General features: G+C 49.9%; 1 protein-coding gene across 3 annotated transcripts in view; it reads left to right on the forward strand.

The window, feature by feature from the left end:
- Positions 1–1380: 1380 nt before the first annotated feature.
- LOC135222679 (guanine nucleotide-binding protein subunit alpha homolog) overlaps positions 1381–22026 on the forward strand; it is a 98163-nt gene continuing 77517 nt past the window's right edge. For 2 of the 3 annotated variants that reach the window (XR_010316308.1, XM_064260844.1), the window contains exon 1: positions 1381–1496. Coding sequence is in view for 1 of the 3 variants with exons in the window: in XM_064260844.1 (XP_064116914.1) it covers positions 1434–1496 (63 nt within the window). In the remaining 2 variants the exon portion in view is untranslated. Of the gene's footprint in view, positions 1497–1585; positions 1734–22026 lie in introns of those variants that run through there. The other variant, XM_064260845.1, reaches the window with a different exon arrangement.

A 22026-nucleotide genomic window follows, 5' to 3' on the forward strand; every position in this document is an offset into this window, starting at 1 on the left:
TTTTCAGTACTGTTTCTCCTTGCCAGAATGAATGAGGGTGTAGTACACGGGAATCAGACTCCCTTCACTCCCTTTTACTACTGTGCATTTTGAACATGGATAGCTGCATGGTGTCATATTTTCCTCCGACCTGTTGATGATACTGGCCGCAGTCGATTATCTTATCTTTCCCGTTATCGGAAAGTTTCCTTCACTTCGGGGAACAGCAGAAAAGTTTTATGAGGGGTAGTTGATTATAAGATATTGTAAGCTTCTGAGATATATATATATATATATATATATATATATATATATATATATATATAATATATATATATATATATATATATATATAATATATATATATATATATATATATATATATATATATATATATATATCTTACACACACGTGCACATCCACACTCGTACACACAATGGTTGCATTAACTTACTATATACACATAAACACATTATACCTGCTGTGTAATACTATTGTAAATGGTTGGCACAAGTGAATGAATGCATCTCTCTAGTAATATTGTTCTTGATGTTGAACGTCTCTGCAAAATCAAGTATATGCAATTGTCTCGCTTGTAAGCCCATGAGCGTCAAACGTCAAAATAAGGATCATTTCGCCATGACGTTATTAAAGACTGACCGTACGTACGGTTGGTGAATCATGTGATGGTGATTACGCTTGACTGCCACGTACTCTTTAATTAAAGGGAAGTAGTAGTAAGAATAGTAATTAATGTTAGAATATTCTTTAATGTTTCTTTTTATTTTTTAGGAAGGTTCGTTGTTATTAGATGATCGAGCGTGACTGTTCTATTAAAAGCAGTTCCCTTTTAAGTGAACTTGCAAGAGCACATTGGAATGTAAATAGTGTCCACGACAGATTGCATTGACGAATTATTACTGAGAAGTCTTGGCAATCCCATTCACGCTGGTTCTCGGAAGCTGTCCGGTGAATAAATAATCGCTTACGAGCAGCCACAATTTGTATGCATTCCTAAAGATGAAATATTCATGTGTCATCAGTTAAAGACGGGTTACTTTTCTTGTGCATTGTGACTTGATGAGATGGAGCGACAGAATATATAGATTAGATATAACAGCAGCATCAAGAGACGAGCGTAATCGTAAAGATTTTTGTCATAAAAAGGGGTCTGACTCAATTAGCTCGTTTAGGCAATTGGGACCTGGAGATGTCATAAGATGCCTTAACGTCCTTTTGAGGACGAGTTTTTTTTTAATGCTAAAAATACTCGAACATTTTGAATAAATTGAACGGAATTATACATTTCAGGTAACGTATTAACTGTCAATGTCATAAAATTAATGACTGGCCCAAATGCTTTGAACTGTCATGAATGAATGAATCGCCTCCGCATTAGTTCCTCGATGTTCCCAATGTTTGTTTGTGTTCCGATAGTGAGAAGGATAATAACATGGCGCGGCTCACAGTCTTCAGCTGTGCCTGCTGTTTAAGAGCCATTTGGACACCTGAGGAGGTTAGTTGCGATGGCGTGAATCATTATATGAGTGGTTATTTCGATCCAAAAGGCAAAATCAGCGAAATGATGCTGGATAACGGTTGCACCGACGAGGGAAAGTGGTTGTCGCAGGAGTCTTCTGTTGGTGTTCGGTTCTAGCCTGATATCATTTCGAAGCTTTGACTGCCTATTTCTGTTGTAGTTTTCATTGGAGGGATATTCGGGAGGTATACAATAGCGAGTCTTAACATTACCGTACGTATAACGTCAGCAGGCAAGACCTGTCCTAGCCTGGTGACCGTTGTCTTAGCTGTTGATAGGGACCAGGCCTATGCCAGTAGGCCTGTTAGGGCAGGGAGGCTTACGCTTGCACTCAATATGTCAGTTGCATTTCAAGCTTTATATCCCAAGGCTCTTGGGTGAAATAGCCATACCTACACTATGCAAAGACAGTTTTAATTGGGTGAGATAGCCTTACCTACACCATGCAAAGACAGTTTTAATTTGAGGCACTCGCTATTGCATTCTTAGGTAGATGCTCCAGAGGTTTAAGATTAGGTTACTCCACCTGGATTATTTACCTGCTCTAAGGGTTTCTGATGACAGTAAAACACTTTAAAAAATGCAGTTGATCTAGGGTACCTATCCGCGGCGGCCCAGACTATGGCAGTTGCGGTTTTTCTCTGCAGTTTTACCTACTGAACAAGAATTTTCAGTAATATTTATTTGGAAGACTGTAATTAACCCCTAGGGTCCAGTACTAAACACGGCGAAATACATTGGACGCCCCAATCCCTGGTAGATGTCGTATCCGCGGTTACTTTTCTTGCAGGGTAATTCTAAAGAATAGGTAGTTGTTCCGATACATAATACAAACCCTCGGTCCTTTAACAATAGGAAGGTAACTAGCGGCAGCTGGGACGGTTGTAAGCTTCGAACAAGGGAGAGAACGGTAGTTAACTGCTTGTCCGATCGTGCGCGCGCGCGCGCGCCTGAGAGGTGAAGAATCACTTTTGCTTTCGGCCGCGGGTGTGAAGGACGTGTTCGTCATCGCTCTCTGCCGCTTCATCGTCGTATGCTTTGTTTATATTATGTTTTCTACTAATGGTTTTGTTTGATGACTTGAAAATGAAACTGTAAGTACACTGTTTTCATTTTCATTACTTAATTATGAATCAACATGGAGCTATCGCCGTAGAGACGGCGATTTCCACTCTTTTCATGAATTGAACCCTTGAATTATGTCTCGGTGCCGAGGCGGGCGCACTCGCGCCGAGTCATGTATTTTGGGCGAAAGTGTGTAATTGAAAGATGTAAGTACTCTTTTTCATTATATTTTTGCCCTGTGCGTTCGTTGCCGAGAGCTTGATTGCGTTCGGCACGAGCCTCTTATTTTGTATGAATAGAATGCAATGAAAGTGGATTTGCAATGCAGTTTTCTTTTCATTTTCATTTATTAATTGCATCAAATTTAATTTTGGATCAATTTCCGCTCTTACCCGGGAATTAATCCTTACGATTTATTGCTGTGAAAGTGAAAATAGCAAGTGCAGTATTGTTCATTTTCATATATATTTATGATAGCATCATATTATTATGGATCAAGTTTCCGCTCTTACCCGGGAATTGATCTTTCCCCTTTTAACCCCCCGTTCTATGAAGTGAATCGCAAGTGCAGTATTCTGTTTCATTTTCATATTACTTTTCACTGCTGTGCGGGGGTGGGGGAAGCGAAGGTCTGCCAGGAAGTCGTCGGAAAGCTCTCCCGCGACTCCCTTGGTATCCGATTCTTCGTCTTCTTTCCTGCCCCCCCGCTCAGCTTCCTCGTATTTTGTTTTTGGGGTCTTCCTTCCGTTCGGGGTGGGGCATGTCTCCCCCCCCCGTGCGTGAGGGAACCCCTCTTACTAATCTGTCTGTGCTACCGCAGGTGCTACATCCGTGGGAGACGACCTTGGACAGGTATGGGCCACTGCGGCTGCAGGGCGTGCCTACATCCACGATCTGCTGCAGCGTCTAGCGAGGTCTGGGGCGGTGACCTTGGAGTGGTCTCCACTACAACCTTCGGTTCACTTGGATGCATGCTTGCTTCCCCCCGCTGGTCTACACTTCCCCATGCTGTGTCGGTGACGCCCGTCTGCCGCTTCTTACGGCCGGTCGCCGCCGTACCGAGGAGGGGTATGCCGCCGCCGCCTGTGTTTTCTTCGTGTTGCCTGCCCCAGACTTCCGCTGTTCCAGCAGCTCGCCCCTGGACCGGCCGCCAGTACCAGGTTCCCGCTGGCTGCCGATGATTCTACGAGGCGATGGCTGGGCCTGCCGTACCTGTCGCTGATGTGGTTCCCGCTACTGGCTTGGCTGTCCCTTCTGTGTTTACCGCTGCCGCTGTTCCTGCCGCTCCTGAGCTGGTTGCTGTTCCTGTCGCTCCTGGTTCCTGCGCCTGTCCATGCTGGTCCTGCCCATGGTGTGTCTTCCCCAGTCCCAGGTCCTTCCGGACAGGTGCAGTCGGGCCGTGTTGCTTCGGCAATAGGCCCGACTCTGGCCTGGTTGGATGGAGGACCTGACGACTGTCCTGCGTGAGCTGACGAAGAAGAGGAAGGTGTCATCTTCGTCTGTGCTGCCTCTTCCCCTTCGACTTCTAAGGCCCATAAGCCGAAGAAGAAGAAGGCTGCCTCCCCCCCCTCAGAAGTCTCCTTCGGGAACTTCTAAGGGCCCGTCCCACCTCGGTGGGACGGGGGGTCCTTCTGCTGGTCCTCCTGCTCCTTCGGGAGCGGGGCCCGTCTCCCCTTCCGTAAGGAAGAGATAGACGGGGACCAGAGGAGTATCGGTTAGCTCTGGTACTTCCTCGCCTGGTGCTAGCGGCGATGCGCTACGCCAGGTTCCGGCTCGGTCTCTCTTTGTTCGCGGGAGATCCCGAGTGTACGCTCTCCCTCGGGAGACCGTGCAGCCAAAGTTTCGGCGCCAGAGTTCGCTCGGCGCCAAGACCACGGCACGGAGCAGAGGTAAGGCTGGCGAGAACCGCTCAGGTGACTCTCGCCAGGCCAGCGGCCGCTCTCGCAGCGACCAGCTGGTAACCGGGTTTTGTTATATTCCCCCTAAGAAGACTCCTTCGGGAACTTCGAAGGGCTCGTCACACTCCGGTGTGACGGGGGGGTTCTTCTGCTGGTCCTCCTGTTCCTTCGGGAACTGGGGCCCGTCTCCCCTTCTGAGAAGAAGAAGAAGACGGGGACCAAGGGTGTGCTGGCTACCGCTGGTACACCTCAGCCTGGTCTTGGCAGCTCTGCTGCTAAGCCAGGTACCGGCTCGGTTTCTCGTCCGCGAGAAGTTCCGAGTGTACGGTCTCCTTCGGGTGACCGTGCAGCCAAAGTTAAGACGCCTGAGTTCGCTCAGCGTCATGCCCGAGGCACGGAGCAGAAGACTGTCGAGAGCCGCTCAGGTGACTCTCGCCAGGCCAGCAGCCGCTCTCGTAGCGACCAGCCGGTACCTCGGGTGGACGTGACGGTCTCTGACCGGCCACGGGTTGAGGCTGGGAAGAGGTCCCCCAGGTCCCCTCGACCGACGGTACCAGCCTCGGACTGAGGTACCTAGCGGTTTGACATGCCCGCGAGGACCGCTCAACCCGGTCTCACCGCGAAAGTGAGCTCTGCAGGTCACCTGACCGCCGCTCCCACAGGGACCGGGCGGATACGGTGACCAGCAGCAGCTCGTCTGACGCACGGGACCGGGGTCGACGTGCTCAGTCGAGCCGCTCGCCACAGGTGAGCGGCACGGCCAGGCCTGCAGATCGATCCCCACCGCGGGTTGGTGATCGGCTGCAGCCCCCCACGTACGCTGGTCCTGCCAGCGAGCGGGGGGGGGGAGCGTCAGGTCTGTCTCTCCACTACCTTCAACTTCCTCGGGCTACACCGGGAAGAGCGAGGTAGCTAGAGTGATCGTGAGAGGTGCGCCGCTCACGATCCCTTCACGACGCGCACGTGCCACGTATGGTCTTAGGACCAACCAGGACGTACGCGCAAGTGATTGGAGGCGACCGTCAGCGGAGGGAGGGGGTAGCGTCAGTTCTGTCTCTCCGATACCTTCAACTTCCTCGGCATACGCCAGGAAGAGCGAGGTATATAGGAGTGATCGTGAGAGATGCGCCGCTCACGATCCCGTCACGACGCCGCACGTGCCAGGTATGGTCTTAGGACCAACCAGGACGTACGCGCAAGTGATTGGAGGCAACCGTCAGGGATCTGTTGCTGGTCCTTCTTCTGAAGGAGGAGGGTATTGGGAGCTGCTCTTGTTGGAGGGACTGGATGGTCCTACTCCTCAAGACGCTTCCCCCTGTAACTTCCGAGATTCAGAGTAACTTTGCCCAGGTTATTGCACTGATTCGTCAGCACAACGACCTGGGGGAAGGATCGCCGCTACCCACCAGCAGAGCCCATGTCTCTGCTCGAGTCGTTTTTTTTTTTTTTTTTTTTTGGGGCCTTTTTTACCGAGAGGGAACCCAAACCGACGGTGGGTTTGCCGCGATCGGAGCTTGCCGATTCTGTCTTGAACCAGAGTCTCTCGTCTCCGGACAAGAAGGCTCTCTCAGTTCTGGCCGGTCGATCAAGCTACTTCCACCTCCTCTACTGCTACAGCGGCGTTTCTACGTGTCTTCGGACACCGTATTTAAATACTCCTTCGGTCCTCCTGAGAGGTTTCGACCTCGACGAGGACTGGAATGAGTCGGAGGACGGTATCGGATCTCTCCTGTCAGGTGTCGATCACCCCGCCCCACCCAGACGACGTTCACAGTGGCGGCAGACCCTTACCTACAGTGAGAGTTCGTAACCCTCCTCGGGAAAACGTTTTCTCCTGACGATACGTTTTCCCAGACTCTGAGAGGCCATCGCCGCAAGGCGATGGCTGCTCCTACTCTTCTCCAACTGCTAGTTCCACTGGGAAGGCGAGCGAGTATCCAATTCCTCCCCCATTCCCTCTCTCCTTACGGCTACGAGGGAAAGGGGAGGGATCCTACAGAGATTTCTCTGTAGGATTCCACGTTGGGGACTGCGCTACCGGGGGGACCTTCGGGTCCTACCTGACGTAAGCCCCGGTCGTTGAGGAGGGATCCTGCCCCATTCTCGATTTCTACGGGAATCGACGAGGACCACCAGCCGATATCGTTTGACGAATTCGGTGGAGGGGTTTCGCAGACTGCTTAGAATTCCTAACGGAATTTCTAGCGCATTCAGAGTGTTAGAGTTTCTTACGATCTCCAAACACTTAGGCGAGACCACGGTCCAAAGTGAGCGAGACGGGAATCCCCGATATGTTACACGATAATCGGGAACCTCGCCTATGCTCGAATTCCTGGAATTTCTAGCATTAGAAGAAGACTGCTGCTGAAAGAAGACTATCTCACAGTAGGCGACCAACCTGGAATAGAGAAGAACGGACGGGAATATCCAGTTTGGCTTGAACTATCGTCTTAGTATTCTGTTCACCATTGAAGCTTTCCTTCGAGGAAGACTTCTTCACTCTCTTTGATAGAGACCGAAGGTGGTCGATCTCCAATCCTTATTTTGTTTTCTTGAAGGAAAGAATTTAGGATGGAGATCGTTGTTCAGAATCCTACAAATATACTACGTATATTAACCTCGCGACATGATTCTGCTAAGCAGTTGAATGGTCAGAGGGGTAGGCGCATATCCTGGTTATTCTACGGATTGCGACTTAGACGAAAGTATTCTAATTGAACTGCAACTCGGGTTGCCTGCAACCTCCCAGGAGTTTCCAGTTTCAATTTTATATACTTATGGTGTTGTCACAACAACACCATTTAAGCTTTTATATTTACCGAAATTCGTTTCGCATAAATATAATTGCTCGAGCATATCTTTTTATGCTCGGTGGTTCTAGCCGAACGCATTCCTTCGTGGAAAGGATTACTTGGCAACTCAGGATGACGAGTCAGCGACAGCTACTGCGTATTGAATTGCCCGAGGCATTTCAGTACCAGCTGCCGCTTTGAGATGGACGGTTGGTTATGTCTTTCTCACCTGCTTTGATTGAATACCAACCATATCTCTGCCCAACAATCACGGACTTAAGTCTGATTAATGGGGATTCTCGCATACATGAATGACCATCTACTGCTGTGACGCTAGTATTCATCGTCTTCGGTATTGCGAGAATTTTAAACAGAGATATCTATTCGACTCTCATCTTTCTGTTTACCGCACGGTAACAGAATTCTGTAATAGTCTCTTGCTGCATCGTATATCGATAATGCGAATGATTTTTGCGGAATCTGAGTTTGTCCTCAAAATATCTTGTATTCGGAGGTGTGCAATTGTTCATTGTTCACCCCGGATTAGCAGATGTATTGAAAGACATCGCCTACTCCCACACCTGCCAGCTCTACTTCCAAACGTTCAGCCCATGAGAAGCAGTTCTTCAGGCGGCACTCCCCTGTGTTTCATTACTGAAGAACGCCCGCTTTCATTGCACACCGGACAGCAATGAAATGGCGGTTAGCGTTTTCAGTCATTTGTAAGCACAGGTTTAGAATCTTGAGATTCCTTCTCTCGATTCAGCTGGAAGACGTAGGTTTGCTCATTGCCTCCTTCGTCTTCGTCACATAGTGTTGTTTCTCCTTAAGCTGAGATTCAAAGTCTATGAGATTTTCTGCCATCAGGGACTCCGGGTCTTTTGAAGGCAATTGACTTTCGCCTTTTGAGCTTATGCATTAAGAGAATCATCGCCGCGCCGTCCGGCATCGGTGACTAACAAATATTTTATTTGTTTGGTCTCTCAGCATAACTCTTTAAAGGGCGAAGGTCACGTGGACTTACCCGGGATGCTTGGACAAACTTGCCTCTACTGATTACCGAACCAGTCAGTCGGCAGCTGTCAGAGCACCCGAGTCAGTTACGAACTATGCTGTGGACTTAGTTCGGTTTTGTTCCAGAGCAATCATTACTTCGTCTTAATAGCTTGTCAGTATGAGTACTGTACATAACCAAAGTCGAGAAGAGGGATAGGTCATATGACTATCCCCTTCTTTTCGTCTTAGGTAACTGCATGACTTCTCTTGAGAAGTCAATCACAAAGGGATGGGGATTTGTGACGCTCGATTTCGTACCGATCTTCGTAGCGAAGACTCAGAACCCTTCGGTAACTGACGATTGGTTCGAGTCCTTCACAATACCCTCCCTAATGGACTTCACCGCCTCCGATACGAAGGACTATGCTGCTTTGTCCTGTGAAGGCGCGACGGAGCTGTCTGAAGAAACTCGACACCCCAGGATGAGTGTGGACGCCTCTTCATCATTCTCTCGCGTTCCGCAAGAACTTCTCCGTGGCGCAGGTAATGAAGGCAGGCGCCTGTCCAACCGGACCGCATGCACCTCCTTCTACCTTCGGGATATTGCCCACAGTTCCTTGGATCTTTTTCCTTGGGAACCGTGGTGGTTGCTCAACACGTTGTGTAGTTACCCAGACCCTCGCAGGCTGAACAGCATCGAGTCCTGGTGTGACCGTAAGAATGGATGAGGAATGAGAGTGTGACTGGCTCCTCTTCCCATCTTTTTCTTCCCTCTACCTCTGGGTAGAGGGACACGGTCGTCACCCTGCTGGGTAAGGACGAGATGCAGGTGAGCTACTCAATAGAGCACCATCCTATCCCTTTCAGTAGGGATAGGAGTAAAATATCCACCACTTCCTCCAACAAGGGGGAGGAAGTGGATGCCAAATTGAGACAAACCCATCATTTTATGATTGTCTCTTGCAAACAGGAACAAGTTCTTGCTTGCTGGTACGAAGAGATACGCTTGCCTCTCTCTTAGTACTTGGCCCAGAGGTCTGACCATTGATCCTGCGGTGCACACCCCGATCAATCGGACAGAGGTTTGGATCCCTCCCTTGCTCTTACGACCAGGGAGGCACTCCAAGGTTGGAACGAACACCAGTCTGTTCACCAAAAAGACTCAGATTCCTCCCACCAAGAAGTGAGTCTTCCTATTGTTAAAGGACCGAGGGTTTGTATTATGTATCGGAACAAATGACAATTTGTCGAAAATTGCATTTTCCTAACTATACACCTGAGGTCCTTTACATATGTCCCACCTCAATGCACCCTCACTCTGCAACTTTTTGCATGGGCCTAAAGCAAAAGTGATTCTTCACCTCTCGGGCGCTCGGGCGCGCGCACGATCGGACAAGCAGTTAACTACCGTTCTCCCCTTGTTCGAAGCTTACGACCGTCCCAGCTGCCGCTAGTTACCTTCCTATTGTTAAAGGACCTCAGGTTTGTTTTGTATAGTTAGGAAAAATGCAATTTTCGACAAATTGTCATTTCTGCACAAACTGCAAGGAACATAACCGCGGATACGACGTCTACCAGGGATTGGGGCGTCCAGTGTATTTTGCCGTTTTTAGTACTGGCCCCTGGGGAGTTAAGTTACAGTTGTCCGAATAAATATTACTTTAAATTCTTGTTCAGTAAGTAAAATAACATAGGAAAACGTCAATTGCCATAGTCTAGGCCACCGCGGATTGCTTCTGTAGAAATACCAAAAATGCATTTGGGGTCAGGTCAGTGCATGGCACCTTGAGTCCAAGTTAGGTTAGGAAGGTAGTAGGTTCTGGTCAGGTTGTGGCACGATCTAGGAAATGTTAGTTGTTCCCGATACGTAATACAAACCCTCGGTCCTTTAACAATAGGAAGTAGCTAGCGGCAGCTGGAACGGTCGTAAGCTTCGAACAGGGGAGAACGGTAGTTAACTGCTTGTCCGATCGTCGCGCGCCGCGCGACTGGGAGGTAAACAAATCACTTTTGCTTTCGGCCGCGGGTGTGAAGGACGTGTTCGTCATCGCTCTCTGCCCGCTTCAATCGTCGTATGCTTTGTTTATCATTGTGTTTCTTACTAATGGTTTGTTTGACTTGAAAATGAAACTGTAAGTACACTGCGGATGATTCATCGTCATCGCGCTGGCCTGGCCATATTCACTCTATATTTAATTGGTGAAACAAGAATACAATTACAACTTTAAGCCTACCATTCAAAAGATTGAAGTTTTGTCAACATAAATGTGATATATGAAAGCACCATACAAACTAAAATAAGCATGTAAGGTCTTCGTAAAATATGTTTTCAAGGCAGTTTTGAAATCCAGTATGGCGGCAACGCGTGACAACAGCCAAGCCACCATCTTTCCCAGCCTTCCCACCACTCATTTGAACAATGTTAGCTTAGGTATAATGCGGTTTTTTTACCCTATTTGATTGTAATTATACACATTTTGGTGTTAATTCACTCCAAATTGCACTTGAACTACGCTGCGATTCCTGGTTCCCAAGCGCTTACTCCTCAAACACAGTTACGGGCAGCACACGAGTACACGATTTATGAGTTGCAAAGCTCTATTCCCCTAATTGTTTACTTTACTCATTATTTAGTTTAACTTTACTTTCTTACTTCAAAATGTGTATTTAATTCATGTCTATTATCCCTTTTTTGCAACCAAATTAACCCCGAAAAATTACAGATATTTCTGAAGTACATACGAGCAGAAGAAGGCAAAATGACTCATTGTTGCCAATCTAGTGGAGCTTCACACATACGTTGATGCATTTACAAACTTTCCATGAATTCTAGTTGTCATAGTAATGCAGTAATGATAAAATTACTGTAATATGTATATATGCTACAAATATATACGCTAATTTCACTTATTTCCCGGTATTGTGTAAGTCTTATACCCAGTTTGGAGGGTAAACATACCAATTGGCAACACTGATAAACAATTGAAGAGCGTGAAGAACGCCGTAGGTACCGTTCACAAGCAAAACTGTTGAAATTTGATTCAGGAATCTATTTACTTTTTCAACAACGAATATTTTCAAATTAATAATTATGAATATGTAAAAAAATTTATGCAATTCATGACCTTATACTGCTGTTTAACTATTTATTTAAATAATTATCTAGTGCACGATTCTGCTTCTTCTTCTACCAAAAATTGTAGTTCCCTCGGAAAAGTAGTGGTTGGAAGTCATTGTTTCCAATTTTTGTGAAGAAAGTGCCCGAGCGTTTATGGGTACAAGTGTTGTGTGGATTTAGCACATGGAATGGGAAGTTTATTGACACCAGCGACTCCGCAAACATAGAGATGGCGTCAATCTTCTAAATATTTGGAGTTGTAAATAAAAATTTCGAAAGCGTCATGGAGGTAGTGTGCACTGCGTAGAGCCAGACTTTTCATTACCCTCTGTTTAATCTTATAATATGACATTAATTTCTAACTTTGGAGAAAATACTTATTTCAAAAGGGGAGTAGGTGTCTTGAGCTCCTTCTCTCACCACCAACAACTCGTGACTGATGACCATCTCCAGTGTCAGGACGTGTTAAAATACTTTGTTCCGACACGGCATACAAACCTTCGGTCCTTTTACAATAGGAAGGTACTAGCGGCAGCTGGATAGGTCGTAAGCTTTCGAACAAGGGGTTCGGTAGTTAACTGCTTGTCCGACAGGCGCGCGCAGCGCGACTGGGAGGTAAACAAACCACTTTTGCTTTCGGCCTCACAGCAAGTGGACGTGTGTGTTCGACGCTCTCTGCCCGCTTCTCGTCGTTTGCTTTCCTTGAGTATAGGTTGTGTTTGTGTATGAATCATCATTGTAAGTACAATCATTCCTCTTTATTCATCCAATTGTGGTTTATTTGATCAATCATGGAATCTCCACGCCTCGCTACCCCCCGGAGATTGTGCCCGGGTACCGAAGGGCGTAAATGCGGTAAGTTCCGCTCGTTCCCTGAAATTGATCCACATATTTTGTGCGCTCGGTGTCGGGGACGCGAATGCACCCGAGCCGAGCCCTGTGAAGTGTGTAATAATTGGTCGGAGGCGCAGTGGGGCTTGTACGAAGGTAGGAAGAAGCGAAGGCCTGCAAAGGAGTCGTCGGAAAGCTCTCCCGCGACTCCTTTGGTTACGGACACTTCGTCTTCTTTCCTGCCGCCTGCTCAGCTCCCACGTTTGGCGCCTTCGCCTTCGGGGGGGGTGGGGGGGGTTTCTAGGTCCTTCTCCTCACCCGACCTGTCGAGTGTGGAGGAGGGCGCTAGATACCCCGATGTCGAGTTGTACTCTGGGTCCTCTATCCGTTCGTCTTCATCGCACGAGCGGGTAGAGGATCCTGCTAATCACCCGACCTTTGCTTCCTCAGGTGCTGTTGCCGCGAAGGACGACCTCGGACAGGTGTGGGCATCGTTGGGTCCTGCAGGGCGTGCCGAGTGTCCAGGGGCTGCTCTACCATCTCGCTGGCTCTGTGGCGGTCACGCATGCTACGGTAACACCACCACCACGACCCTTTCAACTCCTGGCTATGCTTCACCTCCTCACCTGGTGTACACCCGCACACGCGTCTCTGTCACACCAACTACATCGGTGCAGGGGCCAGTCGCCGTACCACGGGGGAGTGTGATGCCGCCGCCTGGGTTTGCCGTGCTGCCTCGACCGGACTTCGTGTGCCTGAAGAGCTCGCCCCTGGACTCCCACCAGTACCTAGGATGTCTGTGCCGCTGGTCCGTCCACCTGGGCCCGCCTGTACAGCCTGCCGTACCTGCCGTACCTGTCCAGCCGCTGTTCACGGACGTGATGTTGCCGACCACTGCTGCCGTTCCTGTATCTGCTCCTGCCGTCTCCACTGCTGTTCCTGTGATGCCTGCACCTGCTGACGTTGTTCCTGTTCGTGGCGCCGCTGCTCCCAATTCCGATCTGTTCGGACAGGTGCGTCCGGGCCTGCCCTTGCTTCGGCAACAGCAGCCCCGGCTCCGCCCTGGATGACAGATCTGACATCGGTCCTGAGGAGGTTGACGAAGAAGAAGAAGAAGGAGGGCGGAAGGTGTCGTCGTCGTCTTCATCGTCTTCTTCGTCGTCGTCTGCCGCCTCTTCCCCTTCTTCTTCTAAGGCTCCCCGCCTAAGAAGAAGAAGGTCGCCCTCCCCCCCCCCCCCAAGAAGTCTCCTTCGGGAGCTTCTAAGGGCCCGTCTCGCTCCGGTGAGACGGGGGGTTCTTCCGCTGGTCACCCTGCTCCTTCGGGGGCAGGACCCGTCTCTTCTTCCGCAAGGAAGAAGACTACGGGGACCAGAGGAGTGCCGGCTAACACCGGCACTTCCTCACCTGCTGTTAGTGGTTCGACCACGGCAGCAGGATCCGTCTCGGCCTCTCGTTCGCGAGAGTACCGAGTGTACGGTCGCCTACCAGCGACCGTACAGCTAGGAACCAGACCTCTGAGCCAGCTCAGCGTCAGGTTCACGGCACGGAGCGGAAGACTGGTGACAGCCGCTCACAGCGACTCTCACCAGACCAGCTCTCGCTCTCGCGGCGAGCAGCTGGCTACCCGGGCGGACGTGACGGTCCACGACCGGCCACAGGCTAGGGCTGGGAAGAGGTCCCCTCGTTCGCCGGCACCAGCCCACGGCTGGTACCAGCGACGTGACGCGCCGTGAGGATACGCACCGGTCTCACCGTGACAGTGGAGCTCGCCGGTCGCCTGACGTCACTCTCACAGAGAGCGATCGGGTACGGCGACCAGCACAGCTCTTCTGACACACGAGACCGGGGCCGCTGTTCTCAGTCCAGCCGTTCTCCAGCGAGACGGCTCGACTAGGCCTGCAGCTCGATCGCCCCACCGCGGGTTGACGATCGCCTGCAGTCTTCCAAGCCCACTGGTTCTGCCAGCGAGCGAGGAGGGAGCGTAGGTCTGCCTCTTCCATACTTCAACCTCCTCGGGTTACACCGGGAGGGCGAGGTATTGAGGAGTGATTGTGAGGGGTGCGCCCTCAGGATCCCACCACGACGTCCTACGTACCAGGCACGGTTCTCGGACCGGCCAGGTCGTATGCACAAGTGGCTGGAGGAGACCGAGAGGGGTCTGTCGCTGTTCCCCCCCTCGAGGGGGGAGGGTCTCGGGAGATGCTCCTGTTCGAGGGACTGGATGGTCCTACTCCGCAGGATGCAGTCACTCCTGAGATTCAGAGGAACTTTGCCGAGGTAATTGCGCTGATTCGTCAGCACAACGACCTCGCGGAAGGATCGCCGCTCCCACCATCCGAGCCCACGTCCCGGCTCGAGTCGTTCTGGGGCCCGAAGAGGTAACCCAGACCGACGGGTGGGTTTGCCGCGTTCTGAGCTTGCCGACTCAGTGCTGGACCAGGTAGAATCTCTTGTCTCCGGGCAAGGACGGTTCTCTCAAGTCTGGCAGGTTGAGCAAGCTGCTTCCACCTCCTCTGCTGCGACAGCGGCGTTTTTACGTGCCATCTGAGGACCCGATGCCGCCCAAACAGGTGAACCCGGAGTTAGCCAGGCTGACTCCGGTGTGTCCTCTGCAGCAGCTCCTGTCCCGAGAACCTATGGTTCTCGCAGCAAGAGGCACTCGGCCTGGAATCCACTGCCATGGCAGCTTTCTTTCCAGGCCGTCTCCTGGTTAGATCTGTGGTCCCTCTACAGTATCTAAGGTCGCAGCCACTCCGGGGGAATTTCTCCCGAAGATGACTCGGCCTTTAGGAGACTTTGCCAGTCTGGGGGAAGAGCCATCTCCTTCCTTGCCCACCAGACGGTGAACCTGTGGGCCAAACCTGGTTCTCCGACGTAGGGACGCTGTCCTTCACTCGAGTTTCCAGGGCGGCTGGGCGTGAAGCGGCAATTGGGACTCCGCAACGGACCTTTACGGAGTTCCACGTCTCTCTTCCCAGGAGAGATGGTGGACGCTGCGGTGGACAGACGGCGCACTGACGACAGTGACCGTCTGGTTCACCAGGCAGTCTCGAAGGCTTCTGGGCAGCCTCGGACTGCGGCCAAGCCAAAGAGCTCGGCTAGCGCTTCCACGGTGGCTAAGACGGTAGTCCGCGTCGAAGCCCCGGGGAAAGTACTCTGTCTTCTTCGACTTCTACAAAGGGGAGCCGTAACCGAAGCCTCCTCCCAGCCCTCCTTCTCCCGAGGAGGCTCTGGAAGAAGTCGAAGAAAGGGGGGAAACGCTAGGGACGGCGTTCCCCCCCCCTCACCTGCTGCCCGGAAGTGGGGGGTGCCTGGCCAGCCATTGGGCAACGTTGGCGAGCGATACGGGCGTCCCGAGAACCTGGATTGGTAGATGTCCTTTTCGGGAATGGGATATCTATTACCCTTCGAATCTCGGCCACCCCTCACCTCCAACCCGGTCCAACAGCAGTCGTACGTTCCAGGGTCATCGAAGGACGTAGCATTGAGACAGGAGATCAAGACCATGCTGAGCAAGAGAGCTGTAGAAATCGTCACGGATCAGTCACCGGGCTTTTACAGTCGACTCTTCCTGGTGGAAAAGTCTACGGGAGGCTGGCGCCCGGTGATAGATCTCTCTCCCCTGAACCGGTTTGTTCGCCAGACCCGGTTCACGATGGAGACGGCACGTTCCGTGCTCGACTCCATCAGGGAGAACGATTTCATGCTTTCAGTGGACTTGAAGGATGCGTATTTCCAAATACCCATTCATCAGTCCTCCAGAAAGTACCTCCGCTTCATCCTCGACGGGACGGTGTACCAGTTCAGGGCACTTTGCTTCGGTCTCTCAACCGCCCCACAGGTGTTCACGCGAGTGTTCACTCTGGTGTCTGTCTTGGGCCCATTCGCACGGGATACGTCTGATGAGGTATCTCGACGATTGGTTAGTCCTGGCGAGCTCCCGCTCGCAGTTGCTACAGGACAGGGATCAAACTGCTCGAGTTCTGTCGCGATCTGGGGATCGTTGTGAACTTCGAAAAGGTCCGATCTCGAGCCCAAGCAGAGGATGAAGTATACCTGGGTATGCTGATCGACACGGTAGCAGGGCGAGTCTTCCCCGCAGACTCGCGGATCAGCAGATTCAGGGGAGGCAGCCAACCAGTTCCTGTCTCGGCATGGAACAGGTAGCTCAGCGATGGTGGCAAGTCGTGATCGGACACCTGTCATCACTCGAGAAGTTAGTCCCCTCACGTGGGTGTCTTCACCTGCGGTCTCTTCAGTGGAGACTAAAGGAGAATTGTCACAGGCACGGATCCCCCAAGCTTTCCAGTGCACTGACACCGGAGGTGAGGCAGGACCTAGCCTGGTGGGCTGGACGACAGGAACCTCTTAAGAGGAGTGCCTCTGCGCACATCCCCCCCCGGACATGCAGCTGTTCTCAGACACATCGACCGAGGGATGGGGCGCACAGCCAGGAGGAGTTGCTGACTTCAGGAGTGTGGGACGAGAACGACAAGCACCTTCACATCAATGTACTGGAACTCAAGGCGGCGTTTCTCGCTACTCCAAGAGTTCCAGGACCGCTTGATGGGGACACTCAGTGGTGTTGATGTGTGACAACACCACGGTAGTGGCCTACGTCAAACAAACAGGGGGGCTAGTCTCTCCCTGACCAATTGCTCGGCGGTGCAAACGAGTGGGCCGAGCACATCAATAGAAGTCGGCACGCTACTCCCAGGGAAAGGAATGTAGTAGCAGACCAGCTCAGCCGCTCGGCAGGTGGATGCACGAGTGGTCTCTCACCAGACGTGGCAGGCTCTTCGACCTGTGGGGCGACAAGTCAGGATCTGTTCGCCACCGCACACAGAAAGCTTCAGGTTTTCTTCTCACCGACCGTGCGGACCATGGTCAGCTGCAGAGGTTACGCTCTTCAAAATACACCCGTCGGGACAACCAATCTTCGTCTATTGCCTTTCCCCCGTTCAGCCTGATTCGGCAAGGTGATCAGTCGAGCACTGGTCTCCCCCGAATCTCAGGATGATCCTGGTGGCTCCAAATGGCCACAGGCCATTTGGTATCCGGACCTGCTGCTCTTCTCGCAGGAGAACCGAGAGAGATTCCCCCTTGCACAACCTTCTCGCCCAGCCACACGTCGAGCGGTACCACCGAGCAGTCCCAGTCCCTACGACTTCACGGCTGGCTGTTATCGACCATCTCTTGCGAACGAGAGGCTTTTCTCGTAGCGCAGCAACAGAGATGGCTGGAAACGTCTGTCAGTCCTCTGCAGCTGTGTACCAGGGAAGTGGGCCGTCTTCTGTGGTTGGTGTCGTAGACAGGGTCTATCTCCTCTCAGAGCCACTCTTCAGCAGGTAGCGGATTTCCTCTGTTTTCTTCGCCGAGAGAAGCTCCTCTCAGTCCCCACAGTCAAAGGATGGACAGAGCCGCCCTGGCTCTCGTCCTGAAACTGAGGGGATTGGAACATCTCGAACTCGTTCGAGATCTCCTTGCTTATGAGGAGCTTCGAAAGGTCTTGCCCACCCAGGGAACTCAGGGGGCCCCCTGCGTGGGATGTGACTCTCGTCCTTAGGAGTTTGACTCGAACGCCGTTCGAGCCACTCCGAGAGTCGTCAGACAGGGATCTGACCCTCAAGACCCTATTTCCTTGCTGGCCCTGGCATCGGCGAGAGAGTAGGGGAACTTCATGGTCTTTCCTATGATGTACGACACTCCAGGGGATGGGGATCTGTGACGCTCGATTTCGTCCCGAACTTCGTTGCGAAGACTCAGAAACCGTCGGTCCCTGACGACATGGTTCGAGTCCTTCACGATTCCCCTCCCTAATGATTTCACCACACCGATAATGTGCGGATGAGATGCTGCTTTGTCCTGTGAGGGCGCTACGGCGCTATCTGAAGAAAACTCGACACCTCAGGCCTGAGTGTCGACGCCTCTTCGTTAGCACCGGGGTAACCAAGAAAGAAGTATCCAAGAACACTCTTTCATTCTGGCTGCATGAGGTCATCAGGAGGGCGTATGAGGGCTGATGGTAGTGACGACATCCGTACGTCCCGTCCGAGAGCTCACGAAGTCAGAAGTATTGGCCCCTCGTTGGCGTTTCGTAAGAACTTCTCCGTGGCGCAGGTCCTGAGGCAGGGTCTGGTCTAACCAGACTACCTTTACGTCCTTCTACCTTCGGGATATTGCCCACGAGGTCCTTGGATACCTTTTCCTTGGGACCCGTGGTGGCTGCTCAACAAGTTGTGTAGCTAACCAGACCCTCGCAGGCTGAAACAGCATCGAGTCCTGGTGTGACTGTGTGGATGGATGTGTGAGTGAGTGAGTGACTGGCTCCCTCTTTCCCATCTTTTCCTCCTCCTCTACCTGTGGGCAGAGGGCCACGGTCGTCACTACTGGATGAGGACGAGATGCAGGTGAGCTATATGACAGAGCCCCATCCTATCCCTTTCACTAGGGATAGGAGCAGAATATCCACCACCTTCCTCCTACAAGGGGGGGGAAGTGGATGCCTACAAGAGTCAAAACCCCTGACTTTATATTTGCTCCTGTACAGGAACAAGTTCTTACATTGCTGGTACGAAGAGATACGCTTGCCTCTCTCCTAGTACTTGGTCCAGAGGTCTGACCATTGATCCTGCGGTGCACACCCCGATCATCGGACAGAGGCTTGGATCCCTCCCTCGCTCTTACGACAGGGAGACTTCCAAGGTTGGGCGACACACCAGTCTGTTCACAAAAGACTCAGATTCCTCCCACCAAGAAGTGAGTCTTCCTATTGTAAAAGGACCGAAGGTTTGTATGCCGTGTCGGAACAAATGACAATTTGTCCAAAATTGCATTTTTCCTAACTATACAAACCTGAGGTCCTTTTACACATAGTCCCACCTCATGCCACCCCTCACTCTGCAGTTTTTGCTTGGGCCAAAAGCAAAAGTGATTTGTTTACCTCCCAGTCGCGCACGCGCGCGCCTGTCGGACAAGCAGTTAACTACCGAACCCCTTGTTCGAAAGCTTACGACCTATCCAGCTGCCGCTAGTACCTTCCTATTGTAAGGACCTCAGGTTTGTATAGTTAGGAAAAATGCAATTTTGGACAATTGTCATTTTTGGAGGCTGGCTTCAAACACGGTGGAAACTGGATCAGCTAGTCCAGTCGTTTGTTCCCCCTATAACTCATCATTTTCTGGGTACTTAGTTTTATGCTCCTTTTGAAAGCACATAATGCACTGTATCTCTATTGAGTTAGTGCATACTTTCAGGTTGTCTAGAGACTAGCACTTCCAGCATCCTGAATTAGACATTAGTCATAACCCAACCAGCATGGAAACAACAGATTGAGACCTCTTCTTTCCTCTTGAAGTAAGTGTTTTCTTTCTAGTCATAAAATAATGCCTTAATTTCCGGCTAAACAGAAGTTAATGAAAGTCTAGCCATGCATGGTGCAAACTTACCTCCATGATGCTTTCAAAATTTTACTTATAACACCTTACTTGTAGAAGATCGACGCCATCTCGGTGTATGCATAATCACTTGTGACCATAATCTTTCTATTTCCTTTGCTAAATCCGCACACCCTTGTACCCATAGACGCTGGGACACTTAATTCACAACAATCTTAAATGACGAGGTGTTTTGGCTCCGGCCGGGAAAACATGTTTGTTCAGGGAGAAGAAGAGTACGGTAGATAACATTTAAATAATCATGGGAAACAACTGACTGGACTAGCGAATCCCGTTTCCACTGTGTGTGAAGCCACCCTCCGAAAAAGTACTTTTAACACGTTCTGACAACGGACATGGGCATCAGTCACGAGTAGTTGGTGGTGATAGCAGGAGCTCGAGACCTCTACTCTCCTTTCGAAGTAAGTATTTTCTTCAAAGTTAGAAATTAAGGTCATATTTTAAGATTAAACAGAGGTTAATGAAAGTCTGGCTCTATGCTAGAATTCTGAATATTTATTAGATTGATGCCATCTCGATGTTTGTGGAATTGCTTGTGTCAATAAACTTCCCATTCCATGTGCTAAATCCGCACACCACTTGTACCCATAGACGCTGGGGCACTTTCTTCACTAAAATCGTAAACAGTGGCTTCCACCCACGACTTATCCAAGGAAACTACAATTTTTTGTTAGAAGAAGAAGAAGCGTGCACTAGATAATTATTTAAATGTATAATTAAACAGCAGTATAAGGTCATGAATTGCATAAATTATTTACATATTCATGAATATTAATTTGAAAATTTTCGTTGTTGAAAAAGTAAATAGATTCCCGACTCAAAAATCAAGAGTTTTGCTGTGAACGGTACCTACGGCGTTTTTCGCTCTCTTCTATTGTTTATCAGTGTTGCCAATTGGTATGTGTTTACCCTCCAAACTGGGTATAAGACTTACACAAAACCGGGGAAATAAGTGAAATTAGCGTATGTATTTGTAGTATATGTTCATATTAGAGCAATTTTATCATTAGTATTGCATTACTGACAACTAGAATTCATGGAAACAGTTTGTAAATGCATCGGCGTATGTGTGAAGCTCCACTAGATTGGCAACGATGAGTCAATTTGCTGTCTGCTAGTATGTACTTTAGAAATATTTGTAATTTTTCAGGATTAATTTGGTTGCAAAAAAGGGATAATAGACATGAATTAAATACACATTTTGAAGTAAGAAAGTCAAGTTAAACTAAATAATGAGTAAAGTAAACAATTAAGGGAATAAAGCTTTGCACCTCATGAACTCGTGTGCTACTTGTAACTGTGTTTGTGGAGTGAGCGCTTAGGAACTGCAACGTAGTTCAAGTGCAATTTGGAGTGAATTAAGACCAAAATGTGTATAATTACAATCAAATAAGCACTGTGGAGTTTCAGTTGTGATGGCAGTAAGGATAAAACCACCGATTACAAGGTAAAAATGAATTTCAGTTCAAACCATGACCCTGGGAATAAGAAGTTTCATACTTTCACTAATATAGGCAACAAAATGTTTGTTCATGAAGCTTACCTGTCAGATATATATATAGCTGTATTCTCCGAAGTCCGACAGAATTTCAAAACCTACGACACTGGCAGTGGTCGGCCAGGTGGTTAGTACCCACTGGGAGGCGGGTATCAGGAACCATTCCCATCTTCTATTCAGATTTTCTCTGTCGCCGGTACTGTCAACACCTGTTTTCAGTACCTCTGTCTTAGGATTTTGTAAACTTCATTGCCGCTTAAGTATCCTAATTGTCTTAGTTTATTGACTTGGATTTGTGGCTAGGCATATGCTATCATAGATTGATTTGAATTTGGTTTTGATTGACCTTTGCATAAGATGTCTGAATCTAGTTTGGCTAGTTTCAGACTGTGTTGTCTGCAAGAGTAAGGTGAGGCTACCGAAAGCTTCGGTAGATCCTCACTTGGTATGCACGATGAGTACAGGGCATGTTTCTTTATTGAAAGATCGATGTAAGGAGTATGAGAGTGACGGATTCCGAAGGGAAGACGTATGATTCATATGTACGCAAATTAGAGCGTGATTGAATCAGGCGGTCTTCCTCAAAGACTGCATCATTAAACAGAAGTCAGGGTAGTGAACCTGCTAACCTCCCTGTAGACTTTGTTTTGCCTAACCCTGTAGTATGGCCTACGGGCTATGAGGTTATGTCTGCAAGAGGTAATGCCCTTTCTGTTATTGTGGATTCCATCCGTATCTTGGAATCTAAAGTGCTTGCTCTCCAATCAGTGTTTTGAAGTGTAGTGTCCCTAGTGTTGTGGAGGGGCGTCAGATAGGCCCTATAATGCTCTAGGCCTGGACCTCTGTCGGGA

Source organism: Macrobrachium nipponense, chromosome 8 (genome assembly GCF_015104395.2).
Source record: "Macrobrachium nipponense isolate FS-2020 chromosome 8, ASM1510439v2, whole genome shotgun sequence".
Lineage (NCBI taxonomy): Eukaryota > Metazoa > Arthropoda > Malacostraca > Decapoda > Palaemonidae > Macrobrachium > Macrobrachium nipponense.